Source organism: Marmota monax, unplaced genomic scaffold (genome assembly GCF_021218885.2).
Source record: "Marmota monax isolate L192 unplaced genomic scaffold, Marmota_monax_Labrador192_F-V1.1 WCK01_AAM20220418_F8-fsc00021, whole genome shotgun sequence".
NCBI classification, from domain to species: Eukaryota; Metazoa; Chordata; class Mammalia; order Rodentia; family Sciuridae; genus Marmota; species Marmota monax.
In genome coordinates, this window is record NW_026695228.1 from 14443432 (window position 1) to 14458469 (window position 15038).

The window sequence follows — 15038 nt, forward strand, 5'->3', positions numbered from 1 at the left end:
GAAGATAATGACACACAACAAAACCATCACAAGTAAGGCAAATGGCTGCTGGGTAATGATTATATAAAAGAACACTGATACCCCAGTAGCTAATGCAGGTGACAGTGTGAACAGATTCCACCAATACCTAAAAGAAATACACACAAGAAAATGAGCATAATTCAGAGGAAAACAAACTACAGCATCTAGTTAATGTGGTTTAAGATGAAAACCTAGCTATGGTTTCATATCTCAAACAGATTAATCACTAATTACAAATAACAATGAAAACTTCAAGTATACTGCTAATTTAAAATTTCTGAACTCTAGATTTTATTATAATAGAAAATAACATAGGCTTAAATGACTACTAGCTAAATAACAAGTGAATGTTATTTATAGCATCTACCTTTCTAGAGAACAATCTAGTAATATCTGTGCAGAGACTAATCCATTAACAGTAGAGGCAACGTATTAGAGGTGAACACAAAGATGTATTTAATAAGATGATACTTGTTTTGGGGCAAGTGGGAACCGAACAATGGAAGGCAAACAGTTCAATAAGAGGGAAGATTCCAATTATTGGAGCTTCAAAAATGACATCATCTAACAAACCATACGTTTTTGGGCTAGGGACATAGCTCAGTGCTAGAGCACATGCTTAGCTCAGGGAAGGGAAGGGAAGGGAAGGGAAGGGAAAGAAAGTGGGAGAGGAAAGAGAAGAAGAAAATGTTCTTAAGGAATATTTAATATCATTAACATATTGTGAAAACAGATAAATCAACATTTTTATCCTAACTTTGTAAACTAAAATTTAGACAAAAAATAAAATTATCTCTAAATAACTGAGATTGTACAGATGATTCTGATTTCTTCTTCTAAACTGTCTTCAATAAGCAAAAATTTTTTATTGAGAAAGATAGGAATAGACCTCTCTCAAGAACTTATTTTCTAGGCATCAGTCTACTCAGAAGAACCACATGTGCAGGACACAAGAAACTTTGTATTGGCTCCCATATCCCTTCATCTAGCACTCGACACCCACCAAAACCAAACACTTGCAGGGGCAGGGTGAGGGGGACCCTCATTTTAGCAAGAATAATGTGAATAAACCTGTTCCTCAAACACATATGTATGTACAGATGCATGCACTTTTATCTTCTTTCAGTAAAAATAAAACAATAGCCACTGTGTCAAACAAAGCCCATGTGGAGGGCCAATATCACAGCCCTACATGATCCAGATCTGCTTTCAACTTCCCAGCCTCTACCCATGTCCCTTCATTCCCACTTGCTGTACTTCAACTCTGCTGGCTTTTTTCCTCTTTCAAGATTGCCCCAAATAGTTTCACATTTTAGGGAAGCTGACCCACTAAGTTCTTCCCCCAGCTCTGCACCTAGCATGCTCCTTCTCATAACCTCCTCAGGGAGGCCTTCACCAACTCCTCCTCACACCCAACTATACTAAAGGAGACTGGCTGCACATCGATTCCTGCAGTCAGTCACTCCGTCCCATTACTGTTTATGATTTTCAGAACACTAGCACCTCCCACAGTTATTTTGTTTCCTTGTTTACCGTCTGCCCTGTTAAAAGTATAAACATTTATATCCAGTACTTATATCTGCCATGAACTTGGAGAAATAGTCAACACACAAAGTCTCATTTGTGAAAGAGTTACAAATTGCTAAAAGTACATGGGCCAGAGTGAATGCCCAATAAGTGGTAAAATGTTTTAATTAATAAAAAATAAAAACTTACATTTTAAATGAGTTTGATTATTATTGAGCTGTTATAGGCACATTTGAAAAACTAGAAGAGAGAAGATGCACTTCTATTCCAGCCACTCAATGGAGCTAAAATTCCTGGATAATATACATAAAACAAACCCAAGATGACTGAAAGGTAAAGAGAAGGAAGCAGAACAGCTAGGGGCCTTGGGACTTCTGTTCCTCGGGTTAGCTTTTTGCCTCATATCCCAGAGTGGGCTCTAGAGAGTCTAGGACCTTGGAAACACTAAAAGATACACATACACAAGTACATAAGAAAACCAGCTCTCTCAAACCAAAGGACCTAGAAAGGGGCAGACAGGAAGAGAGAAAACTTTAGTTAATAGTTATTTCACTTAAGTTCAATACCATGAAAAACCTAAACTCCAGCTCCATCAGCAAAGGGTAAGTAGGATGCCATGACTTCCATCTTCACATGACCATAACAAGTCACCCCAACACTATCCCCAACCAAAGCAGTGTCAGAAAAAAACATGTAGAGATGTGGGACTTTCATCCCAACTCTGCAACAGCCAGGTCCCTCTCCCCGCACTGTAGTGTCAGTGTAGACTTTATGAAAAGCCTAGATCTCTAACCACACTAAACGACACACTTCCCTTCCCTCTCCCTGCCAGTATCAGGAAAGGCACAGTAGGAAGCCTGCACGTTGGCCTTTCACCAGGAATGAGTAACCCCATGCCAGCCAGGTAGGCTACCAACAGAGGAGGCCTAACGGAAAGTCTCAACTCTCCCTCTAGCCCAGCAACAGTGGGCAGCTCTTCCACCAGCTCAGGTATCAGAGCAAATCCACTGGGCACCCGGAATTCTGCCCCAACCCAGCAGTAACAAGGCAGCACCCTCCTTTGCCCAGCCAGTTTGGTGTCAGAGGGAGCCTAATAAAATAGATTTAAATAAAATCTAGAGACTTAATACCACCCAAAACATCTCATAGATGGAGCTGCAGTTTTGCAAGATGAAAAACTTCTGGAGGTCTGATTCACACTAACATGAATATTCTTAATACTGAACTCCAAACTTAAAAATGGTTAAGGTAATAAATTTTTCAGTTTTTCTCCCACAATAAAAAACTTTAGAAAGTGCCAATACTGATCAAAAGTAAATTGTTACTTATCATTCCATATGTTTAATTCCTCATTCAAACATTTAAGAACATGAAAATCAGTTACTCATTATAAGACAAAAATCATATGAATACATCTTATTTTACTGCCATTGGAAAACACAATATTTTAGGTTTAATAAATCCCCATCTGTGCTAAGAGTTTAAATAATTAGCTTCCAAAACTGGGCTTCTTACCATAATTCATGCAGTAAAACTACTTGAGTGTTACTTTTTAAATAACATTTAATAACTTGGAAAATTTAATAGCAAAAACTAGACACATAGATTGTTGGAAAAATACTTTATCTGAGGGTAAGTTTCATTGTGGCATATTGGTACATGCACATAACATTTAATTTCACTAATATCCCTCCCCAATAACTCCCCTTGCTTTCCCCTTCCCCCATCCCCTTCTTTTGCCCTATTGGTTTCCCTTCTGCTTTCATAATGGCCCTTTTATTCTTTCTTTAACCCCCACTAGCTTCCACATGAGAAAAAAAACACACCAGTTGCATTTCTGAGTCTGGCTTATTTTGTTTAACATGATGCTTTACAGTTTCATCCATTTTCCTGCAACTGACGTAATATTCTTATGACTAAAGAAAACTCCATTTGCATCTGATTTCATAAAATATGTATTTAAGTGGTCCCATTTGAGACCCAATAGTGTTACTTCTACCATGTTTTCCAAAACTTAAAATATCTTTGACTCATTACCTTCCACCTTATGTATAGCCATTACTTTTTTTTTTAAACCTCTTTACACACTTCACTGAACACTAATGTTCTCAGAAAGGACTTTTCAGACCATAAAACTCAAATGGAATCACCTAGAGATGACATTAAAATGTAGATTCTGATCCAGCAGATCTGTAGTGGGCCTGAGAATCTGCATTTCTAACACTTCCTAGTGATGCTGATGCTACTGGTACATGCATCACTCTTCAGCAAGGGGTGAGAGAAGTCACTTGTTACAAGGGTACTAGAGAGACCCGTTTATGACACCCTGGTAGGAATGTAATACTACCCCCACAATCATGCATAGACATAATATTGTTAAAATGGCATATTACCAAAAATAATCAAGAGCGTCAAAACAACCCCCATCAAAATACCAATACCAAGGCGAGCGCAAGAGTGAGCACACTCACGCATAGTATCTGTGTTAGGTTTTTGTCACTGTAATCAAAATACCTGAGAGCAGATAAAGTTTCTTTTGAACTCATGGTTTCAGAAGTTTAGTTCGTGACTGGCGTACTTCATCACTCTGGGCCTGAAGTGAAGAATATCATGGCAGCAAGGCACAGGAGAGAAAAGTTGCTCACCTCATGGTAGACTCCAGGAAAATATAAACCCAAAAGGCACACTCCTAATGACGCATTTCTTCCAGCCACACCCTACCTGCCTAGAGTTACCACCCACTTACTCCATTCAATTTATTAATCCAATGGATTAACCCACTTTATTAGGTTACAGCTCTCAAAATCTAATCATTTTACCCCTGAACATTGTCACAATATAGGAGTTTTGGGGGGACAGACACCTCATACACAGACCACAATAGTACTCTTTTTATAAACAGACATGTAGATCAACACAACAGATGAAGCAAACCCACATAGTTACAGTTATCTGATTCTTGACAAAGGTGCCAAAAATGTATGTTGGATAAAAATGGTCATTTTAACAAATGGTGCTGGGGAAACATCCCTGTTTAGAAGAATGTAAATAGACCCTATGCAAAAGTCAACTCAATATGGATCCAAGCTCTAAGCATAAGAACAAAAACTTTGCAATTGCTAGGAAAGAATAAAGGGAAAACACTTAAACATATAGGCACAGCCAATGACTTTTTGAATAAGACTTCTATAGTTCAGGAAATGATAGCAAGAATCAATAAATGGAATAGCATCAAATTAAAAATCTTTGGCAAAGGAAACATCCACATGAAGAAAGATTACTGAATGGGAGAAAATATTTGCCAACTACTCTTCCAACAGAGGATTAATATCCAGAACAAAGAATCCAAAAAACCCAACAGACACACACACAATCCATCCAATAAATGATCAAATGGATTGAACAGACTTCTCAAAAAATACAGCCAGGCAAGGTGGCACATGCCTGTTACAGAGACCAGGAGGCTGAGACAGGAGGATTGCTAGTTCAAAGCCAGCCTCAGCAAAAGCAAGGTGCTAAGCAACTCTGTGAGACCCTGTCTCTAAATAAAAATACAAAATAGGGCTGGGGATGCGGCTCAGTGGGAAAGTGCCCCTCAGTTCAATCCCAGGTACCTCCCCCCACAAAAAAAAAAAAAAAAAATGGCCAAGAATTATCTGATAAAATTTTCAACATCTTTAGTCAAAGAATTTCTCAAAAACCATACTGATTCCATCTCACTCCATACAGGATGACAGTAATCAAGAATACAAATGACAATAAATATAGGCCAAAAAATGCAAGCTGGGGTAAAGGAACTCTTAAACACTGTTGGTGCAAAGTAAATTGGTACAGTCACTACAGAAACCAGTATGGAGGTTTCTCACAAAACTGAGAATAAAACTACCATATGACCTAGCTATAGCATCTTTGCTATTTATCCAAAAGAATTAAAATCAGTACACTCTAAGGATACATGCATTACCCATGTTTATCACATGTGTATATATTGCATTTTCTTTATCAATACATAAATGGGTAAAGAAAATGCAATATATACACACAATGGAGTTTTATTCAGCCATAAAGAACAAAATTATGTCATTTGTAGGAAAATGTATAGAACTGAAGAGCATCATACTAGGTGAAATCAGCTGCATTCAGAAAGAATGTTTTCTCTCATATGTGGAAAGCAGTGGGGAAATGGGTAGGAGGGACTTCACAAAAGTAGAAAGGACATTAATAAGGTAGAAGATGATAATCAGAGGGGAAGGAGGAGGAAAGAGTAAGATGTACCTGAAAGTGAAATTGATCAAGTTATATGTGTGCATCAATAGGCCACAGTGAAATGCAGCATTCTGTATAATTAATCTGAACCAATAAAAAAGAATGATGATAATATAAAGGAATATGAGAAAGGAGATGTGAGAAGGGTGGGTTGGCATCATATCTGCTACATATTATGTATTAGGTAATGTAGATTCGTTTATTGTTTCAGATTTCTCTTTAAATTTGGAGGGCTTTCATAGGATTGGCTAATGGGCAAGTGGTATGGCTTCACTTAAAATGGTAGCAACTTAACACTGAACGTCCAGCAATTACTGGATTTGGAACGTCTTTGTTGTTCAAAATAAACTTATGTGATGGAGACCCTACAGAAAAATAAATATGGTTGATTTAACTGATTTTTAAAAAGAATGTAATACTTACAAATTATACTATAGATAATACAACATCAAAGGAATAGGGAGAGACTAAAACTGAGAAAGGGGGCTCCAATAGTGATTTGGTTTGGCAGAGTATCAGACAAGAATAAAAATGGGTCAGAGTAAGCAGAGAATGTGAAGGGATCCCTCCCAACGCAGGAAAAGGACATGGAAAAAAATAGGGCCGAGGTGGATAAGACATAATAAATGCCAGCATATAGGAACGACTCGAATTTTCTCATTTTTCATTACTAAAATGGGACAAGCAGGCAGAATTCATTTATTGTATTTCTATTTTAATCACTAAAATGCTCTTATAATGTCTTCAAAGGAATGCTGTATGGTACAAAGGTTTAGAAAATTCAAAAAGATCTCCTGGGATGAAGAATAAACTCTACAGAGATGACATTATCTGTTGAACCAATAAAACTATATAAGAAATCAACTTTTAAAAGTAGAATAATGGATGAAATTGAAGTCAATTCAAACCTTTTCTTGGATTAGTCTTTGAAGATGAATCCCACAGGACAACATGGCAGTGAATAAGGTCAACAGGTACTGCTGAACTTTGCAGATGGCAGAGGCCAGGGAATTTATTATGGAGTTTAGTCCCACCTTCTCAATAACATTCTGGAAGGCAGTAGGAGACTGGCGAGTGATTCTACACAAGGCCTGCAGAGAAAGGAGAGCGATTGCGATTGTCAGACAACTTAAAGCCTATTAACCATTACCCCAAAAGAGAACATACACTCCTGTGCAAAAACAGGAAGTACTAACCTTGCTCCTTTTTTATTTTGGCACAAGAAAGAAAATTTAAACAAACTTAAAAGGAGAACAGTAGCCTAGCTGCCAATAAAATATAAAGTTGTTTTAAAACATCAGTATTACAACAATAATCACTAAATTAATAAGTTAACTAATTCACAAGTCTATAAGAAAACTTCCTTTTTAAGTAATAAACATTAAATGTATTTTTGTTCTTTTTAGTTATATATAATAGTATAGTATAATTTGACATAGTTATACAAACATGGAGTACATCTTATTCTAATTAGGATCCCAGTCTTATGGTTGTACATGACACAGATTCACTGTGTATTTATGCATGTACATAGGAAAGTTAAGTCAGATTCACTCCACTGTCTCTCCTATTTCCTGTCCACCCTCCCTTTCCTTCATTCCCCTTTGTCTAATCCTCTGAACTTCTATTTTTCCCCTTCCCCTCCTTGTTGTGTGTTAGTATCCACATATAAGAACATTCAACCTTTGGCTCTGGGGGATTGGCTTATTTCGCTTAGTATAAAAGTCTACAGATCCATCCCATTTTCCAGCAAATGCCATAAAGTCATTCTTTTTAGTGGCACAATAATATTTTTATTGAGTATACTTACCACATTTTATTTATCCATTCATCTATTGTAGGGCACCCAAGTTGATTCCATAGCTTAGCTATTGTGAATTGAGCTGCTATAAACATTGATGCAGGTTCGTCACTATAGCATGCTGACTTTAAGTCCTGGGTGTATATACTGAGGAGTAGGGCAGCTAGGTCAAATAGTAGTTCCACTCTAAGTTTTCTAAGGAATCTCCATACTGCTTATCACAGTAGTTGCACCAATTTGCAGTCCAGCAATGTATGAGAGTGTACCCTTTTCTCTACATCCTGCCAACATTTGTTATTTGTATTCTTGATTGTCGATATTCCAAATGGAGTGAGAGAAAATCTCAGTGTGGTTTGAATTTGCATTTCTCTAATTGCTAGAGATGTTGAACATTTTTTCATATATTTGTTGATCACTGGTATTTCTTCTTCTGTGAAGTTCTGTTCAGTTCCTTTGACCATTTATTAATTAACCAGACCTTAAATTATACTATAGAGCTATAACAAGAAAAACAGCATGGTATTGGTACCAAAACAGACCTGAAGGCCAATGGAATAGAATAGAAGACACAGAGACAAACGCACATAAATACAGTTATTTCATACTAGACAAAGGTGCCATAAACATACTTTGGAGAAAAGACAGCCTCTTCAACAAATGCTGCTAGGAAAACTGGAAAGCCATATGTAGCAGAATGAAATATAACCCCCATCTCTCACCCTGCACAAAACTTAAACTGGATCAAAGACCTAGCTAGACATTAGACCAGACAACTTTCATCTACTAGGAAAAAAATATAGGCCCAACACTCCATCATGTTGGCTTAGGAAGCGAATTCTTCAATAAGACTCCTAAAGCACAAGTAGTAAAATCAAGAATAAATGGGATGATATCAAACTAAAAAACTTCTTCACAGCAAAGGAAACAAGAGCATGAAGAGCGAGCCTACAGAATGGAAGAAAATCCAAAGCCACATGCACCTCAGATAAAGCATTAATCCTCATGATATATAAAGAGCTCAAAAAACTTAATGCCAAAGTGGGCAGGGGAGACAATAAATGTATTCTTTGTGCAGGCACTAAGTTCTGAAAACTACTAATAAAACTTAATATTTAACACTGTTTACTGTATGGAACACTATCTCAGACTGTCTAAAAATCATTAAATTCTTCCAAGCATATGTAAGAAAGGTAGTGTTACCCCATTTACAGATGAGACTAACACTTAGAGTATTTAAGTAATTTGCAAAATGTCAGAGCCAGGAAAAGGCGGAGCAAGGATTCAAACACAGGTAAGTTAGCCCTCCAGAGCTGTTGCTAGATTGTTCATACTTTTTCAAATTATCACATGAGTTCCTCCTCCCTGATTTATATTTAACCCCAGTCTATAATTTTCATTAACAATGAAAAGATCAAATACAAGACAAGTTGTTAGAAATATGATGTCTAGAAGACAGAGGAAGCAGGAAGGGAGGGAATGAGGGAAACATTTTTTTTTTAGAACTTTGAAAAACATTTCATTTTCTAGAAAATCAGGGGGAAAATATTTTTTCTATCACCAAGAATGAGTTTCCTTTTAAACTTTTTCCTATTGATAATATAAGGAATACAAGTGTTGGTTGGTATAAAATTGAATCTTTCGCAAAAATAAAATGCTCTAAAGCACATGTTTTCATTTAATGCTAACCCTTATTTCCAGTCTTTATGAAAATGCATCTCGCTAAAAATACACTGATGTAACAATAGATTTTTATATTTATTATGTATGATTTTTAATTATTTTATAGCACATGTATTATAAGGTAAATTTATATATATTTTATATATACGTATGTGTATGTGTGTAAGTGTGTGTGTGTGTGTGTGTATATCCCCCCTCAAAAAAGCAAGTTTCAAAATAGAAACACAGATAACATGAGAACACAAGGTAATAAGATGCCTTCAAAAGTTCAAAAACTTTCCAATAACTAAACTCATAAATACTGAAGTGAAGCAAATGTCAAAGAAATTTTTAATGGTGATAAAAATGATAAATGAACTGGGCACACAGCCCATAATCCCAACAACTCAGAAGTTTAAAAAAGGAAGATCACAAGATCAAAGCCAGCCTTAGCAAGTTAGCAAGTCCCTAAGCAATTTAGTGAGAACCTATCTCAAAATAAAAAATAAAAACAAAACAAAAAGGCTGGGGATGTAACTCAATGATAAACTGTCCCTGGGTTAAATTCCCATTAACAAGAATGAAAAAGGAGATGAAGGAGGAGGAAGCGGGGGAGGAAAGGAGGAGGGAAAGGAGGAAGTGGGGAGGAAGAGAAGGAAGGGGGGAAGGAAGAGGAGGAAGGGGGGAAGAGAAGGAAGGGGGGAAGGAAGAGGAGGAAGGGGGGAGGAAGAGAAGGAAGGGGGGAAGGAAGAGGAGGAAGGGGGAGAAGGAGAGGGAGAAAAAGGGAAAGGGGAAGGAGGAGGAGGAGAAGAAACAACTAGAAACAGAATATGCAAGAGCTCTGAGACATTTAAAGACCAAATTTAAGACTCATAGGTCTGGAGGAAGGGGTGAAAATACAGAATAATGAGAGAGAACTAATTCAGTGAAATAATGGCAGAAAGTTTCCCTAATCTTAGGAATGAGATGGACACGCAAGTACTGCAGACATTTAGAACTGCAAATAGACATGAGTTCAAAAGAACCTCTTCACGACATATTATAGCTAAAATGCCAAAAATTCAGGCCAAAGAAATGTTTTAAAATTGTAGAAGCACCAAGTCACTTATAAAGGCAAGCCAATCTGAATGCCTATAGATTTCTTAGCAGAAACTCTAAAGACCAAGAGGGCAAGTGATGATGTATTTTAAGACTCAAAATAACAGAAAATAACTGCCAGCTTACACAATGATATTCAGCAAAGGTATTCTTCAAAATCAAATAACAAAAACCTTCCAAGATAAGCATAAACTGAAGGAATTCATGACCACTAAGACAGTACAGCAGAAGATACTTAAAGAAATCCTACACACTGAAGAAACCAACAAGAGAGCCTGGGAAAGAATAAAGCTCATTAAAAGAATGGACAATCAAATAAGAACTAGGAATGAAACAAACATTAGAAATAAAATAAAGTAAGGGGAAGTAATGTATCTCTCTCTCTCTGCAACCTCCTAGATGTAAATGATCTTAATTTCCCAACAAAGAAACAAATCTAGCAGGCAGGATTTAAAAATAAGACCTAATTTTGTCATGCGCAAGAAATATACCTTACCAGTAAAAATATTCACCAACTGAAGTTCAAAAAGAATAGGATATGATAGTCCATGCAAATGGAATCCAAAATCTAGCAAAAGTAACTATTCTTATATCTAACAAAGCATATACTGAGTCAAATTAGTCAGAAGAGACAAAGAAGTTCAATGTGTTATTAGTAAAGGGAACAACTGAAAAAAAGATTAAAATTCTAAGTATTAGTACCCCCCAAATCTCAGTGCACCCAATTTCATAAAACTACTCAAAAGGACGGACAGGCCCTAATAAAAGGAATGATCTCAATGTACCATCCACACAGAAAATCTATAATGATACTACAGAGTTAAATTATACATTAAATCAAATGGACTCAACAGACATGTACAAAATATTTCACCTAACAACAGGAGAATACAGTTTCTCTTCAGCTGCTCATGGAACTTTCTCCGAAAGAAATCTTATATTAGGCCAAAAAGCAAGTCTTGGCAAGAAAAACAATGAGAATTCCTTGTATCTTATCAGGTTATATAATAATGGAATGATATTCAAAATCAAAATCAAGAAAAAGTACAGAAATTATAAAAACACATGCAAACCAAACAGTACACTTTTCAATAATGAGTGGGTGATTGAAAAAATCTAGTAAAAAATTTAAAAATTCTTAGAATCAAGTTGAGAATAGAAACAATATATCAGAATCTATGGGATAAAGCATAGGCAGTTCTAGGAGGGAAATTATGAGTGCCCACATTAAAAAAAAAAAAAAATCACAAAGAGCTTGATGCATCCCAAGATCTTAGAAAAATGAGAATAAACCAATTCCAAAACCAGTAGAAGGAAAGAAATATAGAGCAAAAATTCATTAAATAGAGAAGAATACAAAGGATCAGTGGAAGAGTTGGTCCTTTGTAAAGATTGATAAATACCCAAACTAACCTAAAGACGCACCAAATCCAAATTAATAAAATTATGAGAAAGGAGATGTTACCATTGACACTACAGACAAAGAATCATTAGGAATTATTTCCAAAAAATATATGCTAACAAATGGGAAAATATGGAAGAAATGGACCGGTTTCCAGCACATACAAGGATATGGAAAACCTAAAGAGGCCAATAACAAAGAAGAATATGAACATAGTAATAGAAAGCCTCCCAAAAAAGAAAAGCCCAGTACCATATGGATTCACAGCTGAATTTTACCAAATGTTTACAGAATATTTAATAATGCTCCTCAAATTATTCCATGAAATGTAAAGAAAGGAAACACATCCAAACTCATTCTATAAAACTGGTATCATCCTGATACCAACACCAAACTGGACACATGAAGTTTCATATCAGTATCTTTGATGAATATAGATGCAAAAAATCTTTTATAAAATACTAGCAAACTAGGCTGGGGTTGTGGCTCAGTAGTAGAGCACTCGCCTAGCACATGAGAGGCCCTGGGTTCGATCCTCAACACCACATAAAAATAAGTAAATAAAGGTATCGTGTCCAACTACAACTAAAAAATACTAGCAAACTGTACTTGACAACATATTTTTTAAAAATCACACATAAATGATCAAGTTGATTTCATTCCTGGGATATTAAAAATGATTCAATATAGACAAATCAATAAACTAATATAATACAAATAGAATCAAGGACAAAAATCACATAATCATCTCATTAGTTGAAAACAACGCCTTGGACAAAATACAACACCCCTTCATGATAAGAAAAAAAAATCCTTAAGAAATCAAGAATATATACACCGCAACACAGTAAAAGATATATATGACAAAGCCAACATCACATTGATGAGGGAAAAGCATTTTTTCTAAAATCAAGAACCAAGATTCTTTTATTCAACACAGTTCTCAAAATTTTAGAGCAATTAGGTAAAAGAAATACAGAAACACAAACAGGAAAGGAACAAGTTAAATCATGCCCATTTGGAGATGATATAATCCTATACTTAGAAACCTTAAAGCCTCTACCAGAAGACTTTGATGAACAAATTCAGCAAAGTAGCAGGATGAAAAAAAAAATCAACATACAAAAAAAATCAATAGATTTTGTATTCTTCAGTAATGAACCCATGGAAAAGAAAATCAGAAAAACAATCCCATTCACAGTAGCTTCCAAAACACACACACACACACACACACACACACACGTCCCTAGGAACAAATCTAACCAAGGTGGTGAAAAACCTCCACAAGGAAAATGACAGAATGCTGAAGGAAAAAAAACGAATATACTATAAGATAGAAAGACTTCCCATGTTCATAGACAGGAAGAATATTGTTAAAATGGCCATATTACCAAAAGTGATCCACAGATTCATTGCAATTCCCATGAAGATGCCAATAACATTCTTCACAGAACTAGCAAAAGCAATCCTAAAATGCAGATGAAAGAACAAAACACCCCGAATTGCCAAAGCAATCTTGGGCAAAAAGAGCAATGCTGGAGGTTTCACAATACCCAATTTCAAATTTTACTAGAGTCATAGGAAGAAAAACAGCACACCAGTGGCATAAAAACAGGCATATATAAAGCCGGGGTTGTGGCCCAGTGGTGCAGCGCTTGCCTAGCGTGCATGAGGCACTGGGTTCGATCCCCAGCACCACATTAAAAAAATACAAACAAATAAAAACAGGCATATAAACCAACAGAATAGAACAGAAGCAAAGACAAACCCACATAGATAGTCATTTGATTCTTGACAAGGTGCTAAAAACATTTTGGAGAAAAGATAGTCTTTAAAAAAAAAATAGTGCTAGGAAAATTGGATATTCATATGTTGAAGAATGAAACTAGATCCCTATTTCTGACTCTGTGGAAGTCAACTCAAAATGGATTAAAGATCTAGGCCTAAAATCAGAAATTTTGTAACTGTTAGGGGAAAACACTTCACCATATAGGTACAGGCAATGGCTTCCTATTTTTTTTTTTTTACTTTTTTTTTATTGGTTGTTCAAAACATTACAAAGCTCTTGACATATCATATTTTATACATTAGATTCAAGTGGGTTATGAACAAATGGCTTCCTATTCTGATTAGAACTCCTATAGCTCACGAAATAACAAGAATGAATAAATGAGAGTGCATCAAATTAAAAAGCTTTAGCACAGCAAAGGAAACATTTAACAGCATGAAGAAACAGCCTATCGAATGGGAGAAAATCTATTCCAGCTACTCTTGTGGCAGAAAATTAATACCCAGAATACACAAAAAATTCAAAACCACCACCAAAAAAATAAATGGGCAAATGAAATGAATAGATAGTTCTTAAAAAAAAAAAAAAAAAAAAAAAAACGTACAAACAGCCAACAATTTTCTCAAAAAATGTTCCTTTAGCCACCAGAGAAACAGATCAAAACCACAATGAGATTCCACCTCACTCCACATTAGATGGCAACAGTCAATACTACAAAAAAAAAATAATACACGCTGGCCAAAATATAGAGAAAAAGAAACTCTTATACACTGTTGGTGGGAAAGTAAATTAGCATAGCCACTACAGAAATCAGTATGGAGGTTCCTCACAAAGCTGAGATTAGAACTACCATATGACCCAGCTATAGCACTCCTTGGTATTTATCAAAAAGTCAGCATTCTTTATGTTTACACAGCACATTTCACAACAGTCAAGTTATCAACAGTCAATGGATAAAATGATTTATAAACACACACAATGGAATTTTATGCAGCCATAAAGAACAAAATTATTATTTGCAAGAACATGGATGGAACTGGAGAGCATCATGTTAAGTGAAATAAGCCAGACTCAAAGACAAGTACCACATACCTTATCTTATAATGGAAGTTAGTGGGGGAAGAAGGGTGGGGGGCTGGGGAGAATAGCATGATAGCACAAAGGAGACAATTAGGTTTAGGAACAGGATCAGGAAATGGGGTGGGGAAAAGGAGAGGTACTAGGGGGTGAAACTGATCAAATTATATCCATATACAAATATGCCACAATTAAACCAAATATTCCATGTAATATGTGCCAATGAAAAAGCTCACTTGTAATGAATCTAAAACTGCTATTGATGAAACCAAAACAATCATTTCTTTTTTTTAATCCAATTTTTGTTTAAAGAGCATTTTAAATGATGTCCTTAAAGATCACACTGCAACCAAAATATTTCAAGAGAGTTAGGATCCTCCCAACAGTGATTCAATGCA

At 35.9% G+C, this 15038-nt stretch overlaps 1 protein-coding gene across 5 annotated transcripts in view; it reads right to left on the minus strand.

The window, feature by feature from the left end:
• Ulk4 (unc-51 like kinase 4) overlaps nt 1-15038 on the minus strand; it is a 536812-nt gene that overhangs the window by 399907 nt on the left and 121867 nt on the right. For all 5 annotated transcript variants that reach the window (XM_046437488.2, XM_046437490.2, XM_046437489.2 and 2 more), the window contains one exon: nt 6723-6905. In XM_046437488.2, coding sequence (XP_046293444.1) covers nt 6723-6905 — 183 coding nt within the window. The remainder of the gene's footprint in view (nt 1-6722; nt 6906-15038) is intronic.